Source organism: Triticum aestivum, chromosome 7D, assembly GCF_018294505.1.
Source record: "Triticum aestivum cultivar Chinese Spring chromosome 7D, IWGSC CS RefSeq v2.1, whole genome shotgun sequence".
Classification (NCBI taxonomy): domain Eukaryota; kingdom Viridiplantae; phylum Streptophyta; class Magnoliopsida; order Poales; family Poaceae; genus Triticum; species Triticum aestivum.
In genome coordinates this window covers 461425176-461438052 of record NC_057814.1, presented here as the reverse complement: position 1 = coordinate 461438052, position 12877 = coordinate 461425176, and the positions used below count along the sequence as shown (strand labels likewise).

General features: G+C 52.2%; 1 protein-coding gene across 1 annotated transcript; it reads left to right on the top strand.

Annotated features, from left to right (window-relative positions):
• The first annotated feature begins 56 nt into the window (after window positions 1-56).
• On the top strand, window positions 57-1791 carry LOC123168745 (uncharacterized). Its single transcript, XM_044586613.1, has one exon. It carries the CDS (start codon window positions 349-351, stop codon window positions 1600-1602), a length of 1254 nt encoding a protein of 417 aa, XP_044442548.1. The 5' UTR covers window positions 57-348; the 3' UTR covers window positions 1603-1791.
• The last annotated feature ends 11086 nt before the right edge of the window (window positions 1792-12877 follow it).

The following is a 12877-nucleotide window of genomic DNA, read 5'->3' as shown; positions in this document are numbered from 1 at the left end:
CGCTACGTTTTAGTCACCTTCCTTTTTCGGCTAATCACGGTCCAAACCACGTTTTAATCCGCGGCCAGCAGCCAGCAGCGTCATTTGTTTGGCGCTAAGCTGGACTAATGCCCGATTACAGGGCTTAATAGGCCTACTGCCGCCTAGCTACTAGGTAGGCAATGATGGTAGGCAGCCGCCGTGTTCGGGAGAGTCCGCGTCCGCCCCCGCCCGCGGCGTTGCGTGCGTACCTATATATACCAGCCGCCTCGCCGGAGAGCGGCAGGGAGCTAGCCAAGCCAAGCCAAGGGCGTCTGATCTGATCTCATCGGAGGAGCAGAGGAGGAAAGCGGAGCACCGCAGCCGGCGATGGCGCGCGGCAAGGTCGCCATGAGGCTAGTCGGGAACGCGGGGGAGCGCGCCAGGAAGCACGCCAAGAGGGCCGCGGGGCTCAAGAAGAAGGCGTCGGAGCTCGCCACGCTCTGCGGGGTCCCGGTCGGGCTCGTCTGCGCCGGCACCGGCGCCGGGGCTACGCCGCTCGTGTGGGAGTCGGAGGAGGGCGTGCTCGAGAGGTATCGACGCGCCGTCCCGCCGGAGGCCCGCGCGGGGCACACGCACCGGGCCTACCTCGAGACGGAGCTGGGCAAGCGGAGGGCCAAGCTCGCCAGGGCGCGCCACGGCTGCCCCGCCGCGCTCCCGGACTGGGACGAGGCGCTCAACGACATGACGCTGGACGACGCGCGGGAGCTGCTCCAGGCCATCGACGCCGCGCTGCGGGCCACGGGAGACAGGATGGAGGCGCTGGGCTTGCCTGCCGACGGCGGCCACGGCGCGCTCGATCAGCAGGCCGCGCCGGACTCTCCCGACGACGCCGTCATGCCGCAGCAGCTCGGGCACGGTGGCGGCGTGCCCTGGGCCGGAGGCTACCACCCCGTGGACATGGCCGACGCCGCCGACTTCCAGCAGCTGCAGATGGTGCCGTACGACGGCGGGGACAACGACGGGGTGATCGCGCCGGGCCTCGCCAATGCTGACTACAACTACTCGGGCTGCGGCGACCAGATGCTCGCTCCGGACTTCGCCGATGCTGGCTACAAGTACAACTACACGGGCGGCGGCGACGGGATGCTCACGCTGGGCTCCGCCAATGCTGGCTGCAACTACTCGGGCGGCGGCAACGGGATGCTCGCGCCAGGCTTCGCCAATGCTGTCTGCAACTACTCAGGCGGCGGCGACGGGATGCTCGCGCTGGGCCTCGCCAATGCTGGCTACCACTACTCGGGCGGCGGCGACCAGACGCTCGCGCCGGGCTTCGGCAACGCTGACTACAAGTGGCCTGATCTTACCATGTGGCACACCGACAAGGTGTGCGACGCAGCCATGCCACCTGGGTACTACCCTGACGAGGTCGCCACCGGCGGCGACTACGTGAACGCACTATCATCTGGTTACAGCTACACCATGGGCATGGGCATGGGTATGAGCGTGGGCGACAACTTCACCAGTCTGGAGAGCAACTACACGGCGGCGCATTGGCAGGCCGAGGCGTTCCAGCGCTCCGACGCCAGCACCAGCACCGGCGAGCTGCTGTCAGCTGCATCATCGCCTCGTTATCTCTACTAGACTAGTACTTTTGTCACGGAAGGTGTTTAGGTCCACGAGGAAGAAAGCGTTCTGTTACTAGGGAAAGAAAATTGCAGTGGTAGTTTCGTAGCTAGCTAGAATATCTTGGTTCTAACGCAATCGAAGTTAGAGTTTTGCAGTTTATTGCATAAATCTTAGTACTTGTATTAGGTCCATGATTTTGAACGAAATTCGAAACCTTATATACTACTTCCTCCGTCCCAATAATGTAAGACGTTTTTTTTGATACCTTACATTATGGGACGGAGGGAGTATTATATGTTATTTAAGAAGTTTCGCGAAAAGGATATGATCTCCCTGTTAACAAAGTTCATGCTAAAACATACCCCACTCAAGTTTCAAGATTAAAAATAGTCCATATTGAGTAATTTTTCTAGAAGCCCTTGGACTGCATCTAATGATGCACACAACTTTTTATTAAATATTTGTAATATGGCAATAGGAAAATGGGCCTCAAGCATCACATATATCATAGTAATAGGCTGTCAAGGCGTCCACCATATTTGTTGAACACCCTCTCTCTTATTGGTTGCATCCAAAGGTCGTGGACGCCCACCCACCTTGCGAAGTAGCGACAATGTATGTATCCAACAATCATTGCGGGTCTTTCAGTCGATTCAAAGTAAAGCACAGACTCTCATATGAATTTGAGACTTCAAGTGGGATGCACCTCAACTAGTCGGGTTCCAAACATATCCGTATTACTGGTGGATGAAGGTAGATTACAGGCTACATGGACAGATTTTCACAATAGATTTGCAAGGGGCACTGAAAGAATAATGTCGCATCGACTCCTTGTTACCACAGAAGCAGCAATTAGTGCATCCTTGCCAATTCATTTCTCCAAGCTTTAGTCAGGATGGTCATACAATCTAAATACCACATGAAGATTTGAATTTTCAACGGGGCTTTAATTTTTAAGTGGTGGAAATTTTTCCATTGTTGATACGGTCCATATAAATGGATTTGATTATGAATGCACAGGAACTAGTTAGTCTTTAAACAAGATTTAACCAGTCTATTTATTTGCACCAACCCGGATATTACATGGCTAAAGATGTGAATCCCAACCATGCGTCTTCCTAGGAAATACTAGTAGTTAGCCCATTGCCTGCTACAAATGTCTCCACAGAAAAGCTGTTTTTTACCCTATGAGGTCTTTACAAAAGGACGAGTCAATTCGTTTTACCTAAACCTCGTAGAGAATTTTAGAATGTCTTGCATACATGATTAACATGGTTTCAACAACAATTATTTTGTACTCCCTCCGTCCCTTGTCCCATAAGCTTATTATGTTGCTTGCAAAACGATCGTATTGTTATAAGCGGCATATATTACAGCCCAGGCAGTTAGGGGCCTGGCCCAGTTATCTTATCGTGTTATGGGTTTAGCCCAATTATATCATTAGGAGGATTATATAAACTTATATACCCGTTTTGAGATTAAGCAAGAAGCAATAATAATTGCTCGGCTTCCTTAGGAACCCGGGAGACCTAACCCTATCCTCCTCCTCCCCTGCACCATCTCCTTCCCGCCTCAGCCGCCGCCGCCTCCATCGCGCAAGGACGGCGCCCAGCCGCCGGCCGCCGTGCCCTCGTCCTCGTCCTCCTCCATCCTTCCCCTACAATCTCCGCCCTAGAACCGGCAGAATCCTAACTCCTAACACCTTGGTATCAGGTAGCTTTGTTCCGATCATGTCTTCATCGCCGCCAATCCCGTCGCTTCCGCTGCCGACCGTCACCACCGCGCCGCTGGCATTCTCCACCGCGCCGCTGCCTTCCCCGTCCGCGCCGCTAGTCGCGTCCTCCGGCGCCGCCACCACCCAGATGACGGCACCCTCCATCGCACCACCGGCCGCCGCCTACACCCCGGAGGAGATCACCGGGGTCCTCAATGATCTCGTCACAGCCGTCCAGGGGATCTGCCTCTACTTGGCCGGGCCCTGCGGGCTGCCGCCGGCCGCGTCACCAACCATCGCCACCGGGCCAATGCTGCCGTCGTGGCAGCCGCCGCACCCGGCGGCCTCCACCGCGCTCGCCGGACCGCTGCAGCCACAGCTGCAGCTGCCGCCGCCACCGCCCTGGCAGCCGCCGCACCCAGGGGCCACCACGGCACTGGTCGGGCCGCTGCAGCCCCCGCCCCGCTCTGGCCAAAATGGCCGGCCGCGGCCATCGCGGCGCCCGCCGCCTCCGTCATTTCCATGCAGCAGCTGCTACCGCTGCCGGCGCCTCCGCCGCCCAGCACCAGGCTGACTACAACCGCGCCGGCGGGCGTGCCGATTCAGCAAGTGCGGTTCCCGCCCTCGCCGTCACAGCTTCCGGCCTGGTTGGCCGGGACGTCGCCGCCGCCCGTCTACACCATGGCCGCGGACCAGCCGGCGCCCTCCCTACCGTACGGCGGGCCCTCCGACTCCGCGGGTTTCCCCGCTGGCTTTGACGGGCCACTGCTTCCCCGCGGACCACCTGTGCACACCGGACCGACGCCATCCTCTTCGTTGCTCCGTACCGCCGAGCCGTACGCTCACGGCGGTCATGCTCAGACACCGCCGCGCTTTGCCAAGCTCGACTTCGCCACCTACGACGACGCCGAGGACCCCCTCAACTGGCTCAACCAGTGTGAGCAATTCTTCCGGGGGCAACACATGCTCGCGTCGGAACGCACCTGGCTTGCCTCATATCACCTTCGGGGCGCCGCACAGACGTGGTACTACACCCTCGAGCAAGACGAGGGCGGCATGCCCCCATGGGAGCGCTTTCGCGAGCTATGCCTCCTTCACTTCGGGCCGCCGATACGCGGGAGCCGGCTGGCGGAACTCGGTCGTCTCCACTTCACCTCCACGGTGCAGGACTTCGCCGACCGCTTTCAGGCCCTGGCGTGCCATGCGCCCGGCATAACGGCTCGCTAGCGGGCCGAGCTCTTCGTCGGCGGTCTGCCGGATCATATCCGCGTGGACGTGGAGCTGCGGGGACCCTAGGACCTCCAGACTGCCATGTACTACGACCGCGCATTCGAGCGCCGCGCGGTGGCCATCCAGCAGGCATCACCGTCCCGGGCCGCTGGGCCACCACCCGGGCTGGACGTTCCTGCGCAGGGTCGGCCTGCTCAGGTTTCTGCGGCGCGCCCGTTCCGCCGGCTCACCTCGGCCGAGCAACTCGAGCGTCGCCGCCAAGGGTTGTGCTTCAACTGCGACGAACCCTACGTGCCCTGCCACGTCTGCCTGCGACTCTTCTACCTGGAGGCTGCGGGCTACATTGAGGCCGACGCCGCCGTCGACGACCTCGGCGACCTGCCCGCCCAAGCTGCCGCGGAGGTGTTTGGCGACGGTTGATCACCTCGAGGAGTTCCGCAAGCGCTTCCCCGCCTTCCAGCTCGAGGACGAGCTGTTTGTGCAGGCGGGGAGAAATGTTATGAGTGGCATATATTACAGCCCAGGAGTTAGGGGCCTGCCCCAGTTATCTTATCGTGTTAGGGGTATCATTAGTAGGATTATATAAACTCATGTGAGGACCCGTTTTGGGATTAAGCAAGAAGCAATAATAATTGCTCGGCTTCCTTAGGGAGCCCGGAGACCTAACCCTAGCCTCCTCCTCCCCTGCACCATCTCCTTCCTGCCTCGGCCGCCGCCACCTCCATCACGCAAGGACGGCGCCCAGCCGCCGGCCGCCGCGCCCTCGTCCTCCTCCATCCTTCCCCTACAATCTCCGCCCTAGAACCGGCAGAACCCTATCTCCTAACACGTATATTATGGGACGGAGGGAGTATTTAGTAAGTACTCCCTGAATAAACAATATCTGGAACAAAAAGGTGTAGGAAATTTACCAACCTTCATGACGTTATCACCAATATAATATGAACTACAACTTCTACAGTAGTTGGCATTTTTTGGAGCCGTTCGTTTGTCTCGATCTAACGGCGCATACATACGTAGTACTCGAAAGTACGCGGATGAAAGTACTCGAAAGTACTATTAGTCTAGGGGCATTTTAGTCCTAGGAAATATATGACAAGGTGGGGCCCTCTCGTCCAATGCAAAACCGCCGCCCCTCTCCTCCAATGCAAAACCGCCGCCCCTCTCGTCCAATGCAAAGCCGCCGCTGTGCTCCTTCCCCTCTTCCATCACCATTGCAACCACGGCCATCTCCTAGCCTTCTCCTTCTCGCGGCCGCAACTTTGCTCTTCTCATCTTCCACATCCACCCCCCTCTTCCATCCACGCAAGATCCTTGATGGAGCAGCAGATCGAGCACATCGGCGGCGGTGAGAACGCCGACTTCGCGGAGATCGCCAGCGGCGAGAACGCTGACTTCATGGAGATCGCCGGCGGCGACCAGGTCAAGATGGCCAGGTTGACGGAGATCCGTTCATGGTTTCACAACATATTGCAGATGAACTAGACGGCAATGGCCACTTTGAAGCAAATGACGAGGAGGGAGAGGGCAAAGCTTCCCCCCCCCCACCCGCACAACCGATGCACAAGGTTGAGATCCTCCTCTAGGCGATGGAGCAGGCCGATTCGTCCAGCCCGTGGACCAGGCGTAGGTGGTGGGCATTCAGATCCAGGGTAGAGCATCCACTGGATCAGGAACCCACGGTGCACGAGGTGCTGTTGCAGATTGTGGAGCCTCCAACCGAGTCGGAGATGACTCCGAAGCGCAAGAGGAGGAGGACAGTGGTCGCGACATCGCTTCCCCGCCGTTCTCCACGCTTCCCTCGCCGCTCTCCTCGTCTGAACGGCGGCTGTAGCTATGTTTAGGATAAGATTGCTGAATTTCATTCATCATTACTTGCCACTTGCTTAATTTGATTCTCTGCAATATGTTCTTGCTACCCGTGTACTTGAATCCGTATCCTCTGGATGGCAGCTTAGTTTGATCGACGAGGCTGTAATGAGTCTAGGCATATAGCATTGCTATGTTTACTTGCTACATTTTGATGTGCTGGAGTGGTATCCATGATAGGAAATTTTGTCTGTCACCTCAAGAGTTGTGTTCAAATTACATGATGCAATCTGTGTAAATTGAACTTGCAATATTTTGGCTGCAAGAAGTGCCTCCAGAAAAGTTCAGTACACAGTTTAGAGTGATAGACTCTGGATTGACACTGAAATATTTCAATACTGCAAGTTTAGTAGATAGTTGTAGGCATTGAAATATTTCAGTACTGACAGATTCACACTGAAATATTTGAGTAGTGCAATTGCAGTACACACGGGTACACACTGAAAAATTTCAGTAGTGCAATGCAATTTCAGTACACACGGGTAGACACTGAATATTTCAGTACTGCAGTTTCAGTATACGCACGCAACCCCAGAAATATTTCGGTGTAGCAGTTTCAGTACACGCGCATAGCCACTGAAATATTTCGATGGTGCTGTTTCAGTACAAGCACGTAGCCTCTGAAATATTTCGGTGGTGCACTTTCAGTACACGCACGTACCCACTGAAATATTTCAGTGGTTCACTTTCAGTACACGCACGTACGAAATGAAATATTTCAGTGGTGCTGTTTCAGTACACGCATGTAGCAACTCAAATATTTCAGTGGTGCTGTTTAAGTACACACACGTAGCCACTGAAATATTTCAGTAATGCACTTTCAGTACAAAGATGTAGACACTGAAATATTTCAGTAGTGCCATGTCGGTGATCTTGCATCCAAATATTTAGGGCTTCCTAATGATTCAGCAAAAAAAATAGACATAAGCAGTGAAATAATTTTTGTAGGGATGTTGGCTTACTCATGTTGACGTGCTGTATAACCTTTTGCTTCACTTCCTGTAAGTGCTTCTTGCATGTGCTATGGCCTACATGCTGTTTACTCTCATCACAGCAGGGATTTTGCATCTTGCAAAGGTCTTATTAATTCAACATTGACTTCTATGAACTTTGTATTCAAATTCGTATCCTCCTACAGTTGTTGTGACAGATTTCCTTGGCATCTTCAAATTACCGTACTGTCATTTTTCCAATACCAACTGTATTCAATCTGAAACTTTCAGTTACTTATATGCTACAGGTGGAATCATGGATAGGTTGCTGAAGATGCTGCGCCTCACAATAAAAGTCCCTTGCTCAACCTCAACATCACAAGCTTTTTTGCATTTCTAGTTGTCTCACTATTTCATGTGATGTATTTGAATACCAGAAGTTGTTATGCATTACAAGTTCAATCTGATAATCGTAGTACCTGCAGTCTATGTGTTATCTGTTTTGTATGTGTGGGATCAAAATTTAATACGGTTCTGATTCCTGTTTTCATGGCCTTGATGCTAAGTTAAGTACATGATGGTCAGAGTGATCGGAGGGAAGGGTGGCGCTGGTGGGAAATATTTTAGGGTCTTATCATCGTGATAACCCCAGAAAATTAATAAAAACGTCGAAAATCAATGGAACTAGCCATGGATGCTTCTCATGTTGGTACAAGGGTGAAGAAAGAATACAGGTCCATTTGAAGCAAGTCGAGAAATGCGGTGATTTAAATCACATGGCGATGTGAACTAGATTATTGACTCTAGTGCAAGTGGGAGACTGAAGGAAATATGCCCTAGAGGCAATAATAAAGTATTATTTATTTCCTTATATCATGATAAATGTTTATTATTCATGCTAGAATTGTATTAACCGGAAACATAATACATGTGTGAATACATAGACAAACAGAGTGTCACTAGTATGCCTCTACTTGACTAGCTCGTTAATCAAAGATGGTTATGTTTCCTAGCCATAGACATGAGTTGTCATTTGATTAACGAGATCACCTCATTAGGAGAATGACGTGATTGACTTGACCCATTCCGTTAGCTTAGCACTCGATCGTTTAGTATGTTGCTATTGCTTTCTTCATGACTTATACATGTTCCTATGACTATGAGATTATGCAACTCCCGTTTACCGGAGGAACACTTTGTGTGCTACCAAACGTCACAACGTAAATGGGTGATTATAAAGGTGCTCTACAGGTGTCTCCAAAGGTACTTGTTGGGTTGGCGTATTTCGAGATTAGGATTTGTCACTCCAATTGTCGGAGAGGTATCTCTGGGCCCACTCGGTAATGCACATCACTATAAGCCTTGCAAGCATTGTGACTAATGAGTTAGTTGCGGGATGATGTGTTATGGAACGAGTAAAGAGACTTGCCGGTAACGAGATTGAACTAGGTATCGAGATACCGATGATCAAATCTCGGGCAAGTAACATACCGGTGACAAAGGGAACAACGTATGTTGTTATGCGGTTTGACCGATAAAGATCTTCGTAGAATATGTGGGAGCCAATATGGGCATCCAGGTCCCGCTATTGGTTATTGACCGGAGACGTGTCTCGGTCATGTGTACATAGTTCTCGAACCCGTAGGGTCCGCACGCTTAACGTTACGATGACACTTTTATTGAGTTTTGATGTACCGAAGGAGTTTGGAGTCCCGGATGAGATCGGGGATATGACGAGGAGTCTCGAAATGGTCGAGATGTAAAGATCGATATATTGGACGACTATATTCAGACTTCGGAAAGGTTCCGAGTGATTCGGGTATTTTTCGGAGTACCGGAGAGTTACGGGAATTCGTATTGGGCCTTAATGGGCCATACGGGAATTCGTATTGGGAGAGAAAGGCCTCAAAAGGTGGCCGCACCCCTCCCCATGGTCTGGTCTGAATTGGACTAGGAAAGGGGGGCGCACCCTTCCTTCTTTCTCCTTTCCCCTTCCCTTCTCCTACTCCCACAAGGAAAGGAGGAGTCCTACTCCCGGTGGGAGTAGGACTCCCCCCTATGGCGCGCCTCTCCCCTTGGCTGGCTGCCTCCCCCTTGCTCCTTTATATACGGGGGCAGGGGGGCACCCCAGAGACACAACAATTGATCCTTGAGATCTTTTAGCCGTGTGCGGTGCCCCCCTCCACCAAATTACACCTCGATAATATCGTTGCGGAGCTTAGGCGAAGCCCTGCGTCGGTAGAACATCATCATCATCACCACGCCGTCGTGCTGACGAAACTCTCCCTCAACACTCGGCTGGATCGGAGTTCGAGGGACGTCATCGAGCTGAACGTGTGTAGAACTCGGAGGTGCCGTACGTTCGGTACTTGATCGGTCGGGTCGTGAAGACGTACGACTACATCAACCGCGTTGTGATAACGCTTCCGCTGTCGGTCTACGAGGGTACGTGGACAACACTCTCCCCTCTCGTTGCTATGCATCACCATGATCTTGCGTGTGCGTAGGAAATTTTTTGAAATTACTACGTTCCCCAACAGTGGCATCCGAGCCTGGTTTTATGTGTTGATGCTATGCATGAGTAGAACACAAGTGAGTTGTGGGCGATATAAGTCATACTGCTTACCAGCATGTCATACTTTGGTTCAGCGGTATTGTGAGATGAAGCGGCCCGGACCGACATTACGCGTACGCTTACGCGAGACTGTTTTCACCGTTGCGAGCACTCGTTGCTTAAAGGTGACCGGCGGGTGTCTGTCTCTCTCACTTTAGTTGAACCGAGTGTGGCTACGCCCGGTCCTTGCGAAGGTTAAAACAGCACCAACTTGACAAACTATCGTTGTGGTTTTGATGCGTAGGTAAGAACGGTTCTTGCTAAGCCCGTAGCAGCCACGTAAAATATGCAACAACAAAGTAGAGGACGTCTAACTTATTTTTACAGGGCATGTTGTGATGTGATATGGTCAAGACATGATGTGATATAATGTGTTGTATGAGATGATCATGTTTTGTAACCGAGTTATCGGCAACTGGCAGGAGCCATATGGTTGTCGCTTTATTGTATGAGATGCAATCGCCATGTAATAGTTTTACTTTATCACTAAGCGGTAGCGATAGTCGTAAAAGCAATAAGTGTTGGAAATATGCCCTAGAGGCAATAATAAATGATTATTATTATATTTCTTTGTTCATGATAATCGTCTATTGTTCATGCTATAATTGTATTGTCCGGAAATCGTAATACATGTGTGAATGCATAGACCATAATGTGTCCCTAGTAAGCCTCTAGTTGACTAGCTCGTTGATCAACAGATTGTCATGGTTTCCTGACTATGGACATTGGATGTCATTGATAACGGGATCACATCATTAGGAGAATGATGTGATGGACAAGACCCAATCCTAAGCATAGCATAAAAGATCGTGTAGTTTCGTTTGCTAGAGCTTTTCCAATGTCAAGTATCTTTTCCTTAGACCATGAGATCGTGCAACTCCCGGACACCGTAGGAGTGCTTTGGGTGTGCCAAACGTCACAACGTAACTGGGTGACTATAAAGGTGCACTACGGGTATCTTCGAAAGTGTCTGTTGGGTTGGCACGGATCGAGACTGGGATTTGTCACTCCGTGTGACGGAGAGGTATCTCAGGGCCCACTCGGTAATGCATCATCATAATGAGCTCAATGTGACTAAGGCGTTAGTCACGGGATCATGCATTGCGGTACGAGTAAAGAGACTTGCCGGTAACGAGATTGAACAAGGTATTGGGATACCGACGATCGAATCTCGGGCAAGTAACATACCGATTGACAAAGGGAATTGTATACGGGATTGATTGAATCCTCGACATCGTGGTTCATCCGATGAGATCATCGTGGAACATGTGGGAGCCAACATGGGTATCCAGATCCCGCTGTTGGTTATTGACCGGAGAGGCGTCTCGGTCATGTCTGCATGTCTCCCGAACCCGTAGGGTCTACACACTTAAGGTTCGGTGACGCTAGGGTTGTAGAGATATGTGTATGCGGAAACCCGAAAGTTGTTCGGAGTCCCGGATGAGATCCCGGACGTCACGAGGAGTTCCGGAATGGTCCGGAGGTGAAGAATTATATATAGGAAGTCAAGTTTCGGCCACCGGGAAAGTTTCGGGGGTTACCGGTATTGTACCGGGACCACCGGAAGGGTCCCGGGGGTCCACCGGGTGGGGCCACCTATCCCGGAGGGCCCCGTGGGCTGAAGTGGGAAGGGAACCAGCCCCTAGTGGGCTGGGCGCCCCCCATGGGCCTCCCCCCTGCGCCTAGGGTTGGAAACCCTAGGGTGGGGGCGCCCCACTTGCCTTGGGGGGCAAGGCACCCCCTGGCCGCCGCCCCCCATCCAGATGGGATCCCTGGCCGGCGCCCCCCCTCCCAGGGGGCCTATATAAAGGGGGGAGGGAGGGCAGCAAGACACAGCCTTGGGCGCCTCCCTCCTCCCCTGCTACACCTCTCTCTCTCGTAGAAGCTCGGCGAAGCCCTGCCGGCATCCCGCTACATCCACCACCACGCCGTCGTGCTGCTGGATCTCCATCAACCTCTCCTTCCCCCTTGCTGGATCAAGAAGGAGGAGACGTCGCTGCACCGTACGTGTGTTGAACGCGGAGGTGCCGTCCGTTCGGCACTCGGTCATCGGTGATTTGGATCACGGCGAGTACGACTCCGTCATCCACGTTCATTGGAACGCTTCCGCTCGCGATCTACAAGGGTATGTAGATGCACTCCTTTCCCCTCGTTGCTAGTATACTCCATAGATGCATCTTGGTGAGCATAGGAAAATTTTAAAATTATGCTACGATTCCCAACAGTGGCATCATGAGCCAGGCCTATGCGTAGTTACTATGCACGAGTAGAACACAAAGCAGTTGTGGGCGTTGAGTTTGCCAATTCTTCTTGCCGCTACTAGTCTTATCTTGTTTCGGCGGCATTGTGGGATGAAGCGGCCCGGACCGACCTTACACGTACGCTTACGTGAGACAGGTTCCACCGACTGACATGCACTAGTTGCATAAGGTGGCTAGCGGGTGTCTGTCTCTCCTACTTTAGTCGGAACGGATTCGATGAAAAGGGTCCTTATGAAGGGTAAATAGAAATTGGCAAATCACGTTGTGGTCATACGTAGGTAAGAAACGTTCTTGCTAGAAACCTACAAACCACGTAAAAACTTGCAACAACAATTAGAGGACGTCTAACTTGTTTTTGCAGCATGTGTATGTGATGTGATATGGCCAGAAGATGTGATGAATGATATATGTGATGTATGAGATTGATCATATTCTTGTAATAGGAATCACGACTTGCATGTCGATGAGTATGACAACCGGCAGGAGCCATAGGAGTTGTCTTTATTATTTTGTATGACCTGCGTGTCATTGAATAACGCCATGTAAATTACTTTACTTTGTTGCTAAACGCGTTAGCCATAGAAGTAGAAGTAATCGTTGGCGTGACGACTTCATGAAGACACAATGATGGAGATCATGATGATGGAGATCATGGTGTCATGCCGGTGAC

Bases quoted from the DNA above. Each gene is read 5' to 3' on its own strand.
- LOC123168745 (XM_044586613.1), top strand. From the start codon at position 349: ATGGCGCGCGGCAAGGTCGCCATGAGGCTAGTCGGGAACGCGGGGGAG.